The sequence below is a fragment of the Sus scrofa genome, chromosome 16 (assembly GCF_000003025.6).
Source record: "Sus scrofa isolate TJ Tabasco breed Duroc chromosome 16, Sscrofa11.1, whole genome shotgun sequence".
Classification (NCBI taxonomy): domain Eukaryota; kingdom Metazoa; phylum Chordata; class Mammalia; order Artiodactyla; family Suidae; genus Sus; species Sus scrofa.
The window spans coordinates 79,293,913-79,311,683 of NC_010458.4; the positions used below are offsets into that span (position 1 = coordinate 79,293,913).

Genomic DNA, 17,771 nt, shown 5'->3' on the forward strand with positions numbered 1-17,771 from the left:
TCTGCATTTAGAGACGTGTAGACCAAGGATATGAAAGGGGGTGATTTATTCAGACAGGGACACGAGACACCCACCCAACGTGCATTTCTAACCATCTGCAAAACACCGAAAGGAAGCCCTTGCCCGGGGACAGATGAAGATGGACCGGCCCCCCGGGCCCGCCACGGCTGGGGTGGGGGATCCACAGGGTCCCTGACAGGTTTTCCCAGAGGAGGGTCAGGATGCTCCAGGGAGCGGAGGCGGTGGGGGCCGCAGAGGCTGGCGGGGTCTCGGGGGTGGGGGCATGGCCCCCTTGGGCCTCCATCCTGCGTGGAGACCCTCGGAAGGTCCCGTTTAATGTAAACGTCCAGGTTTTGCACAGAAGCCGAGGTGACCAGTTCCGACACAAACACCCAGGCGCGGCGTAACCGCGTCTGCAGTCAGACGGCACATCCCTTCCTCGACGGGCGGGAAGAGCCAAGGCGGCCTTGGCTGTGGCACCAGGCGGACAGGCTTCTGGCCTTCACGGTCCCTGGCGCTGCTCCGGGCACACAGACCGTGCACCTCGCAGCCAAGGCCGGGTTACCCTGTAACATCTGGGTAAACATTCACGCAGTTGATGAGCTTCAGGAAGAGGCAAAGGGGTTTCTGCCTCACGGTACCAAGGGGAGCCTCACGGAACGGCTCATCCACGCGCGGCGGCCAGACGCACTGACTCCATGGGTCACACTCACTACGCGGGGTGTAGCCAAGACTCAGGAAGCTTCACAGCCGGGGGCAGGCGGTGCCACCTTCACACGCCCACCAGGCTGTCCTGGACGGGGCTTGACAAGGATGTTCCCTGTCACGGAGGAGCCTGGACCTTCCGTGGGAACCCCTAGATCAGGAGGTGACAGCAAGGGGCAGGGGCGGGGGCGGTGGGACCGCTCCCGGCCCGGAGAAGCAGGATGCCCGCGGCAGGTGCCCCACCCCCACTCACCCTCAGAGCAGGGGCGGGGAGGCTGGGCCCCCCTGGCAGGCGTGTGTGCTGCACGCGCACACACACACTAACGCATGTGTGCACAACACAGAGGCATCACATACATGCACTGGCTCACGTGCACATATGCACACAGAGGTGTGTACCCACACCAGGAGGGTCCCCTCCTTCCTTTTGTGCACACACACACACACACACATGACGCAGTCACACGCCCTGGCACGTGCCTGTCTGCTCACACATGCACATGTACATATGTAGGCAACACTCACACCTGTGCACACTCACACAGCACACGCTCACATGCAAACACTCGTGGGCACACACCCTCACACAGGGCACACCCATGCCCACGCACACACGCTCACACACACGTGCAGCCCAGCCCCTCACACCGAGGGCTGGGCTGCTCAGGCCTTCAGGTCCCCGTTCACAGAGGCCGTGGACAGCGCGCTGACCAGCCCCTGGCGGTCCCCGGGCCGTTGGTAGCGGTCCCTGATGAGCCTGTAGATGGCGAAGCCGGGGATGATGAGGCAGGGCACCCCGGCCACGAGGACCACCACGGCGTATACCCAGCTCGGGTACTTGACCTTCTGGGATTTGGGAAACTCCTCCTGGACAGGGAGCGACCACGGGATGAGCAGGCGCGTCAGCCGGGGCCGCCAGCCCTGTGACGCTCTCCCAGCACTGCCCCCCACGCCCACTGGCAGGGACAGTGCCCCTGCCCCCACCCTGGAGGCCCGGGGCTCACATAGGCTGGGTCCCAGACGCTGTATATCAGCTCCTGGTTGACCTGGATCACGAAGAAGAAGAGGAAGATGACCAGCATGAGCAGCGGGCTGACCACTCTCCACGTGACCTGCCAGAAGAGGTTGGGCTGGTGGCCGATCATGAACTCGATGTCGCTGTTGAACCTGGAGGCAGAGACCGAAGGGAGCCGTCGCCACTGGACCCTGGGCCGTGCATCCCGAGGCCAAGGACGGGCGGCCTCCCCACGCCCGGACAGACGGCCGCCGCCCCGCAATGCTGTGCTCAGACCTGGCCCCTCCCCACGCCAGGAAGGCTCCCTAGGAAGTGCGCCACTCGGCCCAGCAGACGGCGGCCCCGCCGTCCCATGTCCCGCAGTGCCATAGCCCCTCTGGGCCAGCCAACGCCTCAGCGGCCCCGTCCCCCTCGGGCCCCGGCAGACGCTCGTGCTGAGGAGGGGTCGGAACTTCCGCAGCGGAGGAGGGAAGCTGCCCGGGCTCCGGGTCTCAGCCTCCCTGGCCGGGCAGCGGCCCTGAGCGTGGCCTCACGGTCTGCTCCCTGCCGCGCCCGCGCCCTCTGCACAGTGCGTTAGCGGGCAGAACGGTCCAGGGCCTGGAGGACCCAGGGGGCGCTGCGGGCGAAGGACGGGCGCCCAGACCTCGTCCCCCGCCGGCCCGGAGAGCTGTGACAGGCTCCTCTGCCCCCCGCCCCACAAGGTGGCATTACAGGGCACGCGCCCCTGGAACCGTGTCCGGCTGCAAATGGTCTTCAGGCCGTTCGGGCAGACGCGCCTGAATCTTTCAGACGATTCCCCGCGGCTTCACGACCAGCGTCGCACGCCCAGCCACCCCGGGCTTCACTCTCTGTCTTCCTCCCAAGGGCCCCTGCGGTCACACACGGCGGCTCTGCCCGTGCGCCCGGCTTCCACGGCGCCGCCAGCCTGGTTTGGTTGTGTGCTGCGTGAGCACCCTGCACGCAGGTCCTTACACACGTGTGCTCTTGGTGGTGCAGGGCAGGGGTCCCGGTGCGGCCCCCTCAATCGGGCCTGTGCAATTTAACGTGAACGGACTCGGCGGATCGTTCCTGGCGCTCTGGAGGCCCGCTTCCACTAAGACGCGGGCGCTGGCTCCCCACCCATCTGCCGTGACGAGCAATGCCCTAAACGCCAGCCAAGGGGACAGCCGGCCAGGCCACTCTGGTCCGCCTTTCTTCACCTGAACCACTGTGAGGCTGAGCAGCCCTCCCCCGACCCGGGGGGGAGGCACGCTGGCCACGAAATCCAAGCTGGAGTCAAGCACCTGCTCCCTGGCGGCCCCCAGGGGAGCCCCTTTACCCACAGCAGACGCCCGGCCCACGCACCAGCCCCCGCTTCTCCCTCCCCGCCCTGAGACCGGAGACGACGCCACTGCTTCCACGGCAGCCCCTGTGTCATCCGTACTCCTGAGGCCTGGAAGCATCTGGAAGCTGGAGGCCCTGAACGGGCTCCTTCCCCTCTCGCCTGGCCTCCGGGACCAGGCCCACGCCCGCTCCACGCCGTTCCCGAAATGCAGGCAGGGTCCTGGGTCCCAGCAGGGCGGCCTCCGCCGGAACGCAGCCCTTATGCCGCAAGGGGGTCCCCCCGCCTTCCTCCTACCTGTCCACGCCGTACACGTAGACGACGGCGAACATCTCGAAGAAGGCGATGATGAGCAGGGGGATGGAGCCGGCGTAGCTGTCCAGCAGGGACAGCCAGTACTGGCCGGAGTTCAGGGTGAAGATGAAGGCGATGAGGTACGTCCCCAAGCAGATGAGGCCTGCGGGGCGGAAGGCGCCGCGCCGTCACCGGGCTGAGACCGGGGCCCGCGGCGCCCCGGCCGTGACCCGCCCCCGGCAGCCCCGTCCTCGGGGCTCTGCCCGCACGGCCCCCGCCGGGCCCCGCCTACCTGTGAGCAGCTCCTTGGGCCACGTTTTGGGGATGACCTTGAGGTCCTGCAGGGGCACGACCACCCCCTCCATGTTCCCAAACATGGACGACAGGCCCAGACAGAAGAGCATGATGAAGAAGAGCACCGACCAGAGCGGGGACACGGGCATCTTGGTGATGGCCTCGGTGAAGACGATGAAGGCCAGCCCGGTGCCCTCCACGCCCTGCGGGGGGCAGGGGTCGCCTGAGGCCACGCTCCCCCGCCCCCGGCCTGCCTCCGAGGCCCCCCACTGGCCAGCCCCTCACGGCACCCCCGTCCCTGGACGGCCCTCTGCCCGCGGGCCAGCCCTGCGGGGGCATCAGGCTGATTTCAGCCGTTTTGTCCAATAACCAGAGCTTGTCTTTTAGTCCCAAGTGCACTTTAAAACCTTGACTCGTTTTACGACCGGGAAGTTAATCTCTCCTGCCCAGCAGCGGTCCCGGCCTCACGTGGCCCAGGTGGACACAGGGACCAGACGCACCACCTGCCTCCTAGCTGACACCTGCCCCCACCGCAGGGCCCAGCGCTGAGCGACGTCTGTGGGCCGAGCGAGTCCCCAAACAGACGCCCTGGACGTCTGGAGGCTCAGGCTTGTGGGGAGCGGGGCAGGGGCGGGGCGGGGAGCCGCAGAGAGGCTCGCTCTGCTCAGACAGGATCTTGGTTCCCCCAGAAGCAGGCACCCAAGGCGACTTAACAGCCTGGGGAGAGGGCAGGGTTGAGAGACGTTACAGTGAGCGGCCTGGGGCCCACAGGGAGGAGCACGTCCCCAGGAAGGAGGAAGCTCTGTCCCGCACACGGGGTGGGGGTGGCGGCAGTGGGACAAAAGGAAGCCAGCCCAGCCCACGCGGGAAAGATGGGAGCCCCTCAGCGCCACCTGGGGCTGGCTGCAAACCTCGGCCTGCACGCTGCGCTCCACGGCATAAACTGGCTAAACTGCCCGAAGCCCCACCGACGGCAGTGGAAACTGAGCCTCGGGGGTGGGGTGTCCCAACCCCACCCCGGGCATTCGCCCCCCACCCCGTGTATTCACCCCCACCCCACGCACTCTCGCCCCCCCCGCCCCCCCGCGTACACACTCAGGCCTCCGTAAGGTTGCTTTTGAAAAAGAAGGAGATTCCATACGGATCCTTAACCCTAGTTCCTGAGCACAACAGGAACTTCCAATGATTCTGACTACTTTTGTAGAAAAAATTAAAGTGAAAATGGACTGCAGGATGTTTTTGTGTGTTTGACGCGGGGCCATGGGGGAGGTCAGGCCCTCGGAGGCCCCTGAGTCCCCGCCTCGGCCCCACTGGGCCTAGCACGTGGGGTTTGCGGCCCAGCAGACGCGGGTGCCCAGGAGCCCGCAGGGCAGGAGGGTCCGGGCGGGCCCCCAGGACAGGGAGAGGGACAGGGCTCCTGGGAGAAGCTGGCCGCCTACCCACGGTGCCCAGCCCTGCCCCCAGCCCGAGGGGCCTACCTCCGAGAGGAAGGAGTTCATGTCGCAGGTCTGGAACTTCAGCCTCGCGAAGGCCTCGGGGTCGGAGGCGTTGCACCACTGCTGCATCTCAGCGAAGTTCTCCTGCGTCACGTTGCCCTCGGGCAGGTCAAACCCGTTGATAAGCGTCAGGATGTTCCTGGAGAGAAAGCGCGGGGACCTCAGCCTGGGCGGGGGCAAGCCCGGCGGGCTCCTGGGAGACGGAGGCGAGGGTCCCGGGAGCGGCGGCCGCCACTCACGCGCTGAAGCAGTCGTCGAAGCGCTCGGTGGCACGGAAGCCGATGATGGAGTAGACCACGGTGGCCGCGTACACGGACGTGAAGCCGTTGATCACGGACACGATGACCGAGTCCTTCTCGCAGTTGTTGCTGTGGCCGAACGGGCTGGCGTCACCACAGGCCGGGGTGGGGGAGGCTGCCCGCCCCGCCCCGTTCTTCCACGACCGCCGAGCACAAGGTGACTGACAGGGCCCAACCCTAGCCCGGCTGTGACCTGGTGGCCCCACAGCCCCTAAAAGCCCAGGGGGCCCAGAGCTGGGGGCCAGTGTCTTCAAAGCCCTGCGTGGCCAGTGTCTACACAGGCGCAGGCAGGCGAGTTGTCAGCCCCACGTGGGCCTGGACCTCACGCCTCAGCAGCCACAAGGGCCTCGAAGAGGCAGGCTGGTCCCCCCTGCCCCCCGGACACTGGAGGTCTTCTTCATCTCAGCATGTGACTCCCGACCTCCGCACTCCCCTTCCAGAGGCTTCCATCAAGAGCCAGGGAAACGCAAATCAAACCACAGTTAGACACCTCGCCAATGCACAGCGGCGGCCAGAACCCAAACCTCCAAGGGACAAACGTGGGAGGCTGGGGGTCGGGGCCTCCCACGGGGCGGCTGCGTGGAGGACAGCTCCCAGCACGTTCAAGCTGGGGCTGCCCCGTGGGGCACACCTGTCAGGCGTGAAGACACGTGCACGCGGAGCTCCGGTGCAGAGGCTCCCGGGCAGCCAGAAAGCACAAAGAGCCCAGGCGCCCAGCGGCAGCGGCATGACAAGGAGCGCGGGCCATCTGCTTGCTGGGGCGCGACTCAGCCACGAAAGGAAAGGGACACGCGACAACGGGGACCGACTCGAGGCGCGAGCTCAGTGTGTGGCTCGGGACCCAGGACGCCCCGGAGGAGGCCGCGTCCGTGAAAAGTCCAGAGGGGCCCACCCACCGGGAGGGGAAGCAGCTGACTGCGGCCAGGGAAGGGAGGGCTGAGGGCCGAGGGGCCCGGGCCTCCTCTGGGGTTGGACAGGCTCTGGGTTAGTGGCCAGAGCTGCCCCCGACCCTGAATTCACTCAAAACCGCGGGACTGCGCACGTGGAAGGGGCGGGCTGTGCGGCGTGGAAGCTGCTGAATAGAGAGGTGGTCCCGAGGCCCCCTCAGCTTGCTGCCCCACCCACAGGGCCTCCCTTCCCCTGACGGAGCCCCGGCCCAGACGCCTCGCCTCCTCAGGGCTTCCTTTCCTCTGGGTCGCTCATCACCTGCGACCTGACGGGCGCTCCCTCTGCTGGTCCACCTCCGCTGGACGCAGTGTCCAGGAGGACGGGCCCTGGCGCCCCCAGGGGCACACAGCAGGTGCTCCGTAGATACTTATGAGATGAACTGACACCACTGCGTTCCCCAGAGGCCCTGGGGGTCCCAGGGATTCTGGTCTTTCTGTGTGGGTATCCGCCTGGGGTGAACTGCAGGGCCTCCACCTCCAGGGTCCTGGGTGCTGAGGGGCGATGAAGTGGCAGGGGAAGGGGAGCACTGGCACTCAACTGCCACCAGGGCCAGGGCACAAAGGGGAGGCCGGATGTAGCTAGCGGCACCAGCTCGTGAAAATGCTGGCAGGTGGTCAGCCTGCCCATCCCCGCCCCACTGCCCGTCCCAGCCCCGCTGCCCGTCCCAGCCCCACTCCCCACAGTCCACAAGGCTCGGGTCAGCCCCTCAAGCCCTTTCCTGCCTGTCACCCTCACAGCAGGATCCCGCCCGGTCTGATGGACGGGAGACTGAGCACAGAGCTCCCAGCGCCTGGGGCGGCCTGAACTACGAGGCCTGCAGACACCCCGCCCCGCCCACTCACTGGACAGAGTTGTAGCTGGAGAAGGAGATGAGGCCCCCGAAGGCCAGAGAGAAGGAGTAGAAGACCTGGGCCCCCGCGTCCAGCCACGTGACCGGGTTGGCCAGCTCCGTGACCTGCCACCAAACAGAGGCCCTCAGCAGCTGAGCCTGGACAGGGGCGCGGGAGACGGGGCCGGTGGGGGTGGGGGGCCAGGAGGAGACGGGCGCCTGGAGGTGAGGGGCTGAGCGGCGATCAGAGGGCCGGGGCAGGACACTCACGTTGGGCGTGAAGAGGAAGACGAGGCCATTGACGGCCCCCTTCAGCGTCAGGCCCCGGATGAGGAAGATGGTCAGGACGACGTAGGGCAGCGTCGAGGTGACATACACGGCCTGGGAGGCACAGGGGCGGGGCGCCGCGGGTGGGCGGCGTGAGGCGCAGGGCTGGCCGGGAGGGACCCACTCCACCTCCCTCCAGCCGCCCGGGCCAGCCCCCCTCTCCGTGTCCCCTGTTCAGCTGTACCCACGCGCACCAGCTGCTGCCGGGCACGTGAGCGCACAGCCGCTCCCGCACGCGGCCTCTGAGCTGTCTGCGAGCCGTCGGCGCCAGCACTGAGTCTGGGGCGCCGGCCGGCCCGAGAGACCAGCAAGGCCTTGGGGCGGCAGGACCCCCCGCGGCGCGGGCTGCGGGGCGGGGCTCGGGCACCCCCCGCCCGGCTGCGCCCGCACCTTCCCGGTGGTCTCGATGCCCCGGATGGTGCACACGTAGAGCACACTCCAGGCGCAGGTCAGGCAGAGCAGGATCCACCACTGCACGGAGCCCGAGGCGCTGATGGAGGTGGAGATGTTGAGGGTCTCGCGGTACCAGAAGTAGTCCACGGACGAGCTGCGGGCGCACTCCTCCACGTAGCCTGCGACGGCCGCCGCGTCAGTGCGGGCCCGCGGAGCCCGGACTCCCGGGAGGAAAAGCTGCGCATGCGTGCACCCGCGCACGTGGGTGTGCGTGCCTCCCCCACAGACAAGCCACACGCGGCCATGCCACACGCATGTGCACACTCACAATGCAACAGACCACGGCCACACGACCATGCTTACACGTATGCACACATGAGCGCATGTGCACATACCAAACATACATGCAAACCCATGTACACACACACATACACTTGTGCGTTCGACGGCCTGCCTTCTCATCCCCGACGGTGCCCCAGGCAGGCTCAGACCCACAGGCTTCGGCTGGGAACCAGGGCCCTGGGCAGGCGCTCAGCCATTCAGCAGGTCACCAGTCTCGGGGGCTCCCAGGCAGACGCCCACTGCGGGCAAGTCTGCCCCCCCCCTGAGCCCCTGGGCCCCAGGGTCCACATTGCCCCCATCCCTGGCTCAGGAACCCGACTGAGACCCTGCTAAGGGTGTGGTGTAGTCCCGGCAGACCGCCCCAATCCCAGAGACAGGGGAGTTGCCCTAAAAGGTCCAGGAGTGCAGGGAGGGAGGCTGGGGGGGGGCGGCTTCCCCTTTCTGACACCCAACCCCCCCACGTCTGGAGGGTCTGTGTGGTTAACCCACCAGCCACTCTGCTTACAGAACAGGTGGTTCATGTCCTCACACAGCTGTGTGGGCGGCTGCCAAGGTGGGCCCACGCCCCCAGCCCCCACCCACCTGGGGAGGAGGGTCTGCTCCCCCAGGGGCCTGCGGGGCCGGAGGGAGCAGATGGGGACAGGGGACCCTCTGCTGAGGTGCACGGTGAGGGGGACAGGGTGATGGCAGGGACGCGGAAGCCCCTGACACGCCCCAGCTGGGGCCCGAAGGACCACCAAACCCGAGGCCAGGTGACCCTCGGGGCTGGGGAGAGCACCTCCCACTTCCCGCCATAACCACGCCCCCGCCCCGTCCACCCAGGTGGTTTTAAGCACTTGTCTCCTGCACGCGGTTTCTTTTAGTGTCCGGTTGCCTTGTGCTCTGGTTTGGGGGCTACAATCACGTGGCTTTTGGAAATGAATCCCACGAGGAACCATGGGGATGCGGGTTCGATCCCCGGCCTCGCTCAGCGGGTTAAGGATCCGGCGTTGCCGTGAGCTATGGTGTAGGTCCCAGATGCGGCTCCGATCCCACGTGGCTGTGGCTGTGGCTGTGGTGTAAGCCAGCGGCCACAGCTCCGATTGGACCCCTAGCCTGGGCACCTCCATGTGCCACGGGTGCGGCCCTAAAAAAAAGACAAAAGACAAGCCCCAAAAAACCCAAGGCTTTTGGGGAATCAGAGGCTCACCCGTCTGGTTGGCATTGAGCGGGCACTGGCTCCAGGGCAGAGGGTCCTGGAAGGAGTTGAAGAAGTACCACATGACCCAGGCGATGATGGTGTTGTAGTACAGACCCACCATGAAGGACACGAACATGGACGCCACGCCTGCGGGGGGGGGTGGGGTGTCACCGCTGGGGGGCGGGGTCACCGCTGGGGGCGGGGTCACGCTGGCCGGGGGGGAGGCGAGTGGACGGAGGGGTCCCAGACGGCAGGAGGGCAGCCCCCGCTGTCCGCGTCCCTGTCTCGGGGCCCCTGCTCTGGGCAGGGAGTGGGGGACTCCGCTCTCCCAGTGTGTCCGCTCCCTGCCCGGCCTGGGTTCCCAGGGGGACTGGGGAGGCCCTGGCCTGGACCCTGCAGCCCGCACCCCCACGGGGGGCTACGGAAAGGTTTGCGGAGGCCTCAGGCTGGGGACCCAGGAGCCTGGCTCAGGAGAGAGGAGGGGCGGGGCTTGCTGCCAGTGCGGGACCCCAGGCGTCCCATGGCCCCCCCGGAGGGTGGGCGCAGACGCTCACCCAAGCCCTTCAGCGCCGGATGGATGGCGCTCCAGACGCCCACGCTTCCCTTGCGCAGCCTCTGCCCGATGGCGAACTCCAGGTGCAGCAGCGGGATCCCCTCCAAGACCAGCAGGATGAGGAAAGGGATCATAAATGCCCCTGCGGGGGGGGGGGGCAGCGAAGTCAGGGGCGGGGGCGTGGCCTGGGGCGGCTGGGGGGCAGGAGGCGCCCTGGGGAGGCCTTTGTAGAGCGAGGCGCCCAAGGACGCAATTGAGGAGTTCCTGTCCCGGTGCAGCGGAAATGAATCCCACTAGGAACCATGAGGTTGCTGTTGGACCCCTGGCCTCTCTCAGTGGGTCAAGGATCCGGCGTTTGCAGATGCGGCTTGGATCCCGCGTTGCTGTGGCTGTGGTGTAGGCCGGCGGCTACAGCTCCAATTTGACCCCTAGCCTGGGAACCTCCATATGCCGTGGGTGTGGCCCTAAAAAGATAAAAGAATAAATACATACATACATAAAAGGACGCCGTGGACAGCGTCCTTGCAGCCATCGCCACTGTGCCAGAGCCACCTTGTGCCACCTCCTAACAGTGGCCACAGGCTGGTCTGCAGGGTGAGGGATGGTGTCCTCCTGCGGGTTGAACCCACGGAGGGGCTCGGGCCAGGGTGAGCCCTGGGGGTGTGGACACGTGTGGGTGCGGGCAGATGGGAGAGGTCAAGGGGCCAGGGGCCAACCCAGATGCCACGCAGCGGGGACCGCAGTCTGAGTCTCGGGGACCCTGTCTGAGGAAGTGGAGGAGCCAGATCAGGCAGCAGGGCTCAGCCTGGCCCTGACCGGGGACTGTGAATGTCTGCTGAGCTTGAAGGCAGGACAGGGACGCAGCCACACCCGCTTTCATGGTCACCTGGCGCCCCCGCTCTGCTACCCTGCCAGCAACCACACTGCTTCCCCCTGCCTCGTCCTCAGGCCCTTGCTGGCCGTGGGTTGACCAGCTGCCCTGGCCAGCCCGGCGGGGCCTCGGAGCTGCCCCCTTCCCCCGGCCAGGGCTCTGGGGAAAACCTGGGAGACTCCCAGGTGCAGCTGGACGGCACTGAGCCCCGCGCAGCAGAGATCAGCGGAGTCCCGGTTACCAAAGGTCGGTCGCATGAGTCAGGACGAAGCTCGGAAGCCGAAACTGGGCGATAAGATAGGAAGCAGGCTACGGCTCAGGACCTCAGAGCGGATGCAGGACCCGCCTGATGAGGCCCCAAGGGCCACCTCACCAGCCTGGGGTCTTGCTTGGTGGGGACCACCTCTCAGCCTCGTTGGCCCGGGGGTCCCGCTGGGAACCTGCCGAGTGGTGGGGTTGCTGGGTATGGCGCCGCAAGGTCTGGTGCATTTGTGTGGCCCCCACCTCCCTGCCCTCCCCCCAGCCCTTCTCTCGTCTCCTCCTGGTCCCTTAAATCCTTCACTTCCGCCTGCAGGGTCTCTTCCCACCGGCCTCCCCAGCCAGGCCGCCACCTGCCCACACTGGCCTCCTGATCAGCGTGGTGTCACACCCTGAGCTGAGGGCCTCACGGGCGTGGCACTGCGTGTGTGCACATCCACACATGTGTGTGCCTGAGTGTGCTTGTGAGAGTTTGTGTGCCTGCGAATGCGTATGCGTGTGTGAGTGTTTATATATCTGTGTCCACACATATGTAAACACTTGGTGTAGGTGTGCACACGTATGTGTGGGTGTGTCGTGTGCATATTGGTGATGTAAATGTGTGCACACGTATAGGTGTGTTCTCAGGCGTGTGTGCCTGAGCGTGTGTGTATGTGTGTGTGTGTTAAGGGGGACACAGGGGGTGGGGGAGCAGGAGGGGCCCCCAGCCTGCCCCGCCCGCGGCTCCTCGGTTAATCCCTCCGCCTTCTCCTCTTCTTCCTCCTCTGTCCGTGTTCTGTGTCCACGGTGCCCTCATGTCGCCACCCCCCAGCCCAGCAGCACCTCTGCCTGCCCAGTGGGCCTTCCTCACCTCCTGGGGACACGGAGCCTCAGGGGGGCTGGGGGTCAGGAGGTGAGGGCTGTGGGCCAGGACCCACCCAGGTTGTTCAACTGAATGTGACAATGAGGAAAAGCAGAGGGGTGACAGGCGCCCGCCAGATCCCCCGCAGGAGGGGAGAGGAGCTGGGGCCTCAGGCTCCAGGGCAGGGACGGTGTCCATCCCGCGTCAATGAAGGTAGAGTTAAGCTAAGATTTGTTGACGGATGTTTTCTCAGGAGTTTGATGGGAACATTTTTGGGGCAACTTTACCAGGAAGGAAACAAATCCATGGTTCCCGAACATCCTTCAATGCCTTTGCTTCCCCGCCTGACGCCACTTCTACCTCTAGGCCTCCCTGCCCCTTCACCTCCATCGGAAAACTCCTATTCACCCTTGAAGGCCCTGCTAGGATAGCCCCTCCTCCAGGAAATGTCCCCTGCTGCCCGCGGTCCTGGCACATCTCCCTCCCACAATCTCCTCCTGGACCAGAAGCTCAGCTTCAGGAGAGGATGGGGCAGCGCATGTCTGTTGCACCCCTTGGGGGGGCAGCGAGCCCTCCCCTTCCCCATGTTGTGGGGTCCACCTGCCCGGCACGCACAGCCCCCGCAGCCCCTGGCAGGACGCACCTTGTTCTTTCCAGGGGTGGACGGTTCTTGGCTCCTTTTCCCACAGGAAGGACAAATAGCTGCGAGCCCCAGGGGACGTGAATCCTTCCTTTTTAAATGAGCCAGCGAGCGACTCTTCTGTGGGGGGAGGTGTGGACGTGGGGGGAGGACGGGGGAGGGAGGGCTGCAGGCCTGAGCGAGGGAGGGAAGCCACAAGGCGCCAGGGCCCACGTGGTTCCAAAGGTCCCTGAGATGGAGACGCGGGGGTGGGAGTGGAAACCGCCCCCGGAAGGAGAAGGCAGTTTCTTCTCTGAGAAATCAGGAAAAAAGGCAGAGGAGCTGCCCGAAAGGGTCTCGAGAGCGTGCCCCCCACCGGCACAGGCTGGGGGGCCCTCAGCTGCAGGGTCGCCTCATTGTTGCTTCATCTTGAAGGGCAATCGCCAACCCTCAGTGGGTTTCCAGCAGGAAGGCAAAGTGGAAACTCAGGCCGCCATCCCCCTACTCCGCCTCAGTTTGCACAACAACCTGAATTCATGAGGACGTTTGGGGTCGGGCTCACTCCCGTGGGCCCGGGGGTGGGGTGGGCAGCCGACGCTTCGTCTGACGGCCGGCCTCCCCCGGACACCGCCCGCTTCCCCAGGTGCTCAGGAAGGGCTCGGACCTCTGCCATTTCCCCGAAGGGCAGGCTCAGCCCCGCGCCCACCCCTTGCCCAGGGCCTCCCCGCATCCCCTGCCGCCCCGCAGCCCAGGCTCACAGGACCCACGAGCAGTCTCTGGACCGCAGGCGGGTCCTGCCCTCCCCGGCCTGGCCAGACGCCGTCCTTCAGCCGACGGTCTGGTCTGGGGAGACCCACTCAGCATCCAGCAGAGTGAGCACGGGAAAGGCATCAGGGCCCCCGAGCCCCACGGTGCTGCCTTGCAGTCGGAGAAGCTGACCGGTGGGCCCGAGGACAGAGAGGCGGCCCAGGGCAGGGGGTAGCCTGTCCGGGCTCCGGAGGTCACGACCCCAGAGGTGGACCACCCTGGACTTCTGAGGGCCCTGCTCTGCCCCCTTGCCTGGGACCTGACCCCGAGGGCCCCTGCTCAGCCCCGCCCCGGTGCCCCCGGTCAGCGGATGGGCAGAGGTGGCCGGCGAGGTAGACGTAGACAGAGCTAGGTGGGGGCTGGGATCCAGGCACATCTCCTGGAAACTGAGATGGCGCTGGGGGTGGGCGCCACACCACGGGCTCTCGGTCCGGGATGGGGGCGGATAGACAGCTGGCTTTGCTGGCTGGACTCACACCTGCGGGCAGCCCGAGGACGACCACGGAAGGTCGCCCGGGACGCGGGAAGGGAAGGAGCTGGCTGGCCGAGTGGCGTGGTGGCACCAAGGACAGAGGAGGAGACTCCTGAAGTGGGGGCACCCTGAGACATGGGGGGTGGGGGTGGGGTGCTGGAGGCAGAGGCGGAACCTGTTCTGGCAGCAGGATCTTCCCAGACCCTAGGGAGCTGCAGCAGCCGGCCCTTCGGCTCCCGCACCTGCTCTTGGCCGGGCCAGCTCCTGGCCTCTGTGGCCGGGAATGAGTCTGCCTGCGGGGGCCCTGCTCCTTCGGGGTCACAGACCCCTGCTATTTGTGGGCAACAGCAAACAGGAAACCCAGAGCAGAAGCACAGCATGGCCAGACCCTCGTGCCGAGGGCGGTGAGGGCCCAGCCCCACGGAGACGCAGAACCGGGGGCCCAGCGAGACCCCGTCTCCCAGGGTCTGACACCATCCGGCTCCAGGTGCACAGGCCGCACCGGCGGCCCAGGCCGTATCCACGACGAACCACAGGACGTCACTGACGGTGAACTCGAGCACGCGTGTCCGCCCCGTGGCCTCCTCTACTTTTCTATCTATATCTACTTTTTTTCATAATATGAAGTTAAAAATACACTAAAAGATCATTTACTTCTTTTCTGTTTGTCTTTTAGGGCCACACTGGTGGCATGTGTAGGTTCCTAGGCTAAGGGTTGAACTGGCGCTGGAGCCACCAACCTGCGCCACAGCCACAGCAACACAGGATCCGACCTACACCACGGCTCACAGCAACGCCGGATCCTTAACCTGCTGAGCGAGGCCAGAGATCCCACCTGCATCCTCACGGAGGCGCGTCAGATTCCCAACGGCTGAGCCACGACGGCAACGGCAAGATCATTTACTTTTCGAGTTACCCAAAACTTCTAGAAATGCTTGGAGACAAGTTAAGTTTTTGCCAAACCAGGACCGATGGTCAGGGCTGGAAAGAGCCCAAAGGCCTCGGATCTGCCTCTTCCAGCCACTCCCTCCCCCATGGCTGGGGCTGCAGAAACGTCCCCCTGATGGTCACCGGCCATCTGCTCCTTGTCCTCGGGGACTGTCTCCTGGACACAGAGGACAAGACACTCAGCTTTTGACCCTTGCGCGGACCAGAGGGCGGTGGACACGCCCTGTGGGTGGACAAGGATGAGCCACCAGGAGGGCCCCGTTCTGTGTGGGGGCCAGACCGCCCCCCTCGCCCACTCTGAGAGACGGACCACATGAGGGACCTGAGGCCTGAAACCCCCCTCCCCGCGGTACATTCTTTCCCGGCAGGGGCCCGCGGCTCTCTGGGGGTTTGAGGTCGTGGTCACTGCACCAGACCTTAAAGCCGCTTCCAGTGTGTTCCCAGGCGTCCCTCCCGGCTCCGGGGCCCCACTCCCGCCATTCTCAGGGACAAGCCTCCAGCCTCTGCCACAGTATGGGTCCATCCCGGCTGCCCCAGGCCCTGCGAGCAGGCGGAGCAGCCAGCCCCTCCTCCCCGTCCACCGCACGGGGGACAGATCCATCTCCTGTCTGCGTGTGGAACCAGCAGATGCTGCCAACACAGCGGTGATGCCGGGACCCTCTCTCAAGACGGCCCCTGAGAGGACAGGCCAGCATGTTCCAGAGGGAGGGGCCCCTGGTCTCCCTGACGCGGCCAAGATGCCAGGCGAGAGACGGTCAGTGACTCCAGGTTGGGGACCCCTGACCTCACACGCTCCCTGGGGGCCCCCAGGCACAGATGTGTCTGGGAAAGGCAGGCTGGACCAGAGGCTCAGAAACAAGCCTGCCAGACATTTGGGGACTCAAGGCTTTGACAGCTCAGGGGGATCCCTTAGGGTGAGCCAGGAACGGCCACTTCCGCTTCTGCTTTTCTTGAGGACACTTGTGTCACAAAGCCTGGAGAGCCTGCAGGTCCTTCAGAGTTAGAACGAGCTGGCACCCAGACCTGGCCCCTCTGCAGTGTTCAAAAGCCCTCAGCCAAGAGCACCCAGAGCACGTGGCCGGCCCAGCAAGCACCGCCATGGCCCCAGACCTCCTCTCGGGTCCAGGTCCCCTGCCCCAGGACCTCGTGGGGCCAGAGGAGACCATGGTGTGACCTCCATCCCTGCACCGGTGACACCAGGGGGCCTCAGCCCTGGGAAGAGGCCCTTGGGCTCCAGGCAAGGCCCTCCGGAGCCTCTGGGGGCAGGGGATGGGGCTGAGGCCGCCGGTCCGGCTGTGTGCAGTAGGCACCAGCTCCGGCCCAGCTCCCTCCTCCGTCCGCCGGGGCAAGGTGCCAGCAGTGAGGACGGGATGCAGGTGATGCGGAGAAAGGCCTCAGCCCGGTGCCCACAGGGTGGACGCAGAGAGCTACTGCCCCTCAGGCCGGCCTGGTCCACGCTCAGAGGGGGCTCCCCTGAGGAGTGGCCAGCTCCTCTCTCACCCCCGTGCCCACGTCAGGCCTGTTCTCCGGGAACAGGGCAAGGCTCCTGGGCCTTGGCGCACCGGGGCCTCCCCTCCACACAAGCCCTGGACGTGGGGGCCCGGACGTGCTGCCCCCTCTGTGTAAAGGTGGGGCTCGAGTCCTCGCTGGAGGGGCGCTCAGGGTGGAGGGCGCCAGCCACCACCCCCCCAGCCCCCAGCCCTCCAGATTCTCACCCCCGGAGGGGATGGGGGAGCGGACTTGGATGGCAGTCCCCGGCCCTGGCGCCCTGCACCGCCTACCTCCACCGTGGCTCTGGCACAGGTAGGGGAAGCGCCACACGTTGCCCAGGCCCACGCAGAAGCCCACGCAGGTGAGCATGTACTGGGCCTTGTTGTCCCACTTGGGCCGGGAGCCGCCCTCCTCCACCTCGATGCGCTCCAGCTGCGCGTGCGACGGGATCCGGGCCTCCAGGCCCGGGTTGGGCAGCACCAGCCTCACCATGGTGGTCCCCGCGGTTCCCGGCGGTGCGCGGCGAGTGGAGGGTGAGTGGCCGCGGCCGGAGCCCCAGCACTTTATAGGGAACCTTTGGCACCTCAGCCCAGAGCACCTGGGCCGAAAGGAAGCGTCAGCAGATCTGCAGGGCGAGTCCGCCAGACTGTTAATGCGTTATCTGCAGAGGCGCCAACGCGGACCCTCCGGGCTGCTCCTCAGGCGCTGCCGGCCCCGCCCCCCGTGCAAACGCGCCGTCGGGGCCCAGGGAGCCGCGCCCACCGCCCACCCCCGCGCCGCCGCTGCTCTGGGGAGGAGGGACCCGACGGCAGGGGAGGAGGCCAGCCAGGCCCTGCAGGACCCCCGCTCTCCCCAGACCCTTGGAGCCACACCCCCACCTGCGGAGGCGGAGGGCCCCCGGCCAGGCCAGCGGGGGATGCTGGCGACCTGAACCTGTCCAGGCCTAGGAATGCAAGCTGGACCCTGGGACCTGGGAGCAGCCCCCGGTGCTGTTCACGCTGAGCCCCCAGCTGCCCGGCCCCCAGCCCAAGCTCTGGGCATCTTTCCCCAGAGCTCTGCGTCGTGCCCAGAGTGACTTCAGACGGGGGCCTCCTGGGTGGGCCCTCAGCCCCCTGGGCTCTCCCAGGGCTCAGACCACAAGGTGACCCCATGGTGGCATGACTGCCACCCGGCCTGGCCTCAAGGCCGGGCACAGAGAGAGGCTCCCCACCCCCACCCCCACCCCCATGGTTACATCTAAGCAACACTGAACCAGGATGGAAAGTGGGCAGTTTCTGCTTCTGGGGGTGGGGTGGGGGCGTCCCTCCTCTCCCTGCCCCATGCCCAACCCGACCCGGCCCAGGTTCCCTGATCCGCAGCCCCCCTGTCCTCGGTAGCGGCCAAGCCACACCTGTCCCACCTAGAGGGACTTTCCTGGGGAGTGTCCTCCGTCCAGCCTTCAGGGCAGAGTCCCCCCTCCACCGCCTTC

At 66.3% G+C, this 17,771-nt stretch overlaps 1 protein-coding gene across 1 annotated transcript; it reads right to left on the reverse strand.

The window, feature by feature from the left end:
- On the reverse strand, positions 28–17,010 carry SLC6A19 (solute carrier family 6 member 19). The gene is made up of 12 exons (XM_003359855.4): positions 16,594–17,010; positions 9,998–10,138; positions 9,453–9,590; positions 7,919–8,100; positions 7,472–7,582; positions 7,215–7,327; positions 5,365–5,493; positions 5,108–5,264; positions 3,628–3,832; positions 3,339–3,498; positions 1,710–1,872; positions 28–1,572 (listed from the first exon to the last, which is right to left on the reverse strand). Exons 1-12 carry the CDS (start codon positions 16,793–16,795, stop codon positions 1,369–1,371), a joined length of 1,905 nt encoding a protein of 634 aa, XP_003359903.1. The 5' UTR covers positions 16,796–17,010; the 3' UTR covers positions 28–1,368.

Coding starts and splice junctions, on each gene's coding strand:
- SLC6A19 (XM_003359855.4), bottom strand. CDS start 16,795: ATGGTGAGGCTGGTGCTGCCCAACCCGGGCCTGGAGGCCCGGATCCCG. Junction 10,139..16,593: donor GTGCCAGAGCCACGGTGGAG/GTAGGCGGTGCA, acceptor CCCCCCCCGCAG/GGGCATTTATGATCCCTTTC. Junction 3,499..3,627: donor GCCCAAGGAGCTGCTCACAG/GTAGGCGGGGCC, acceptor TCCGCCCCGCAG/GCCTCATCTGCTTGGGGACG.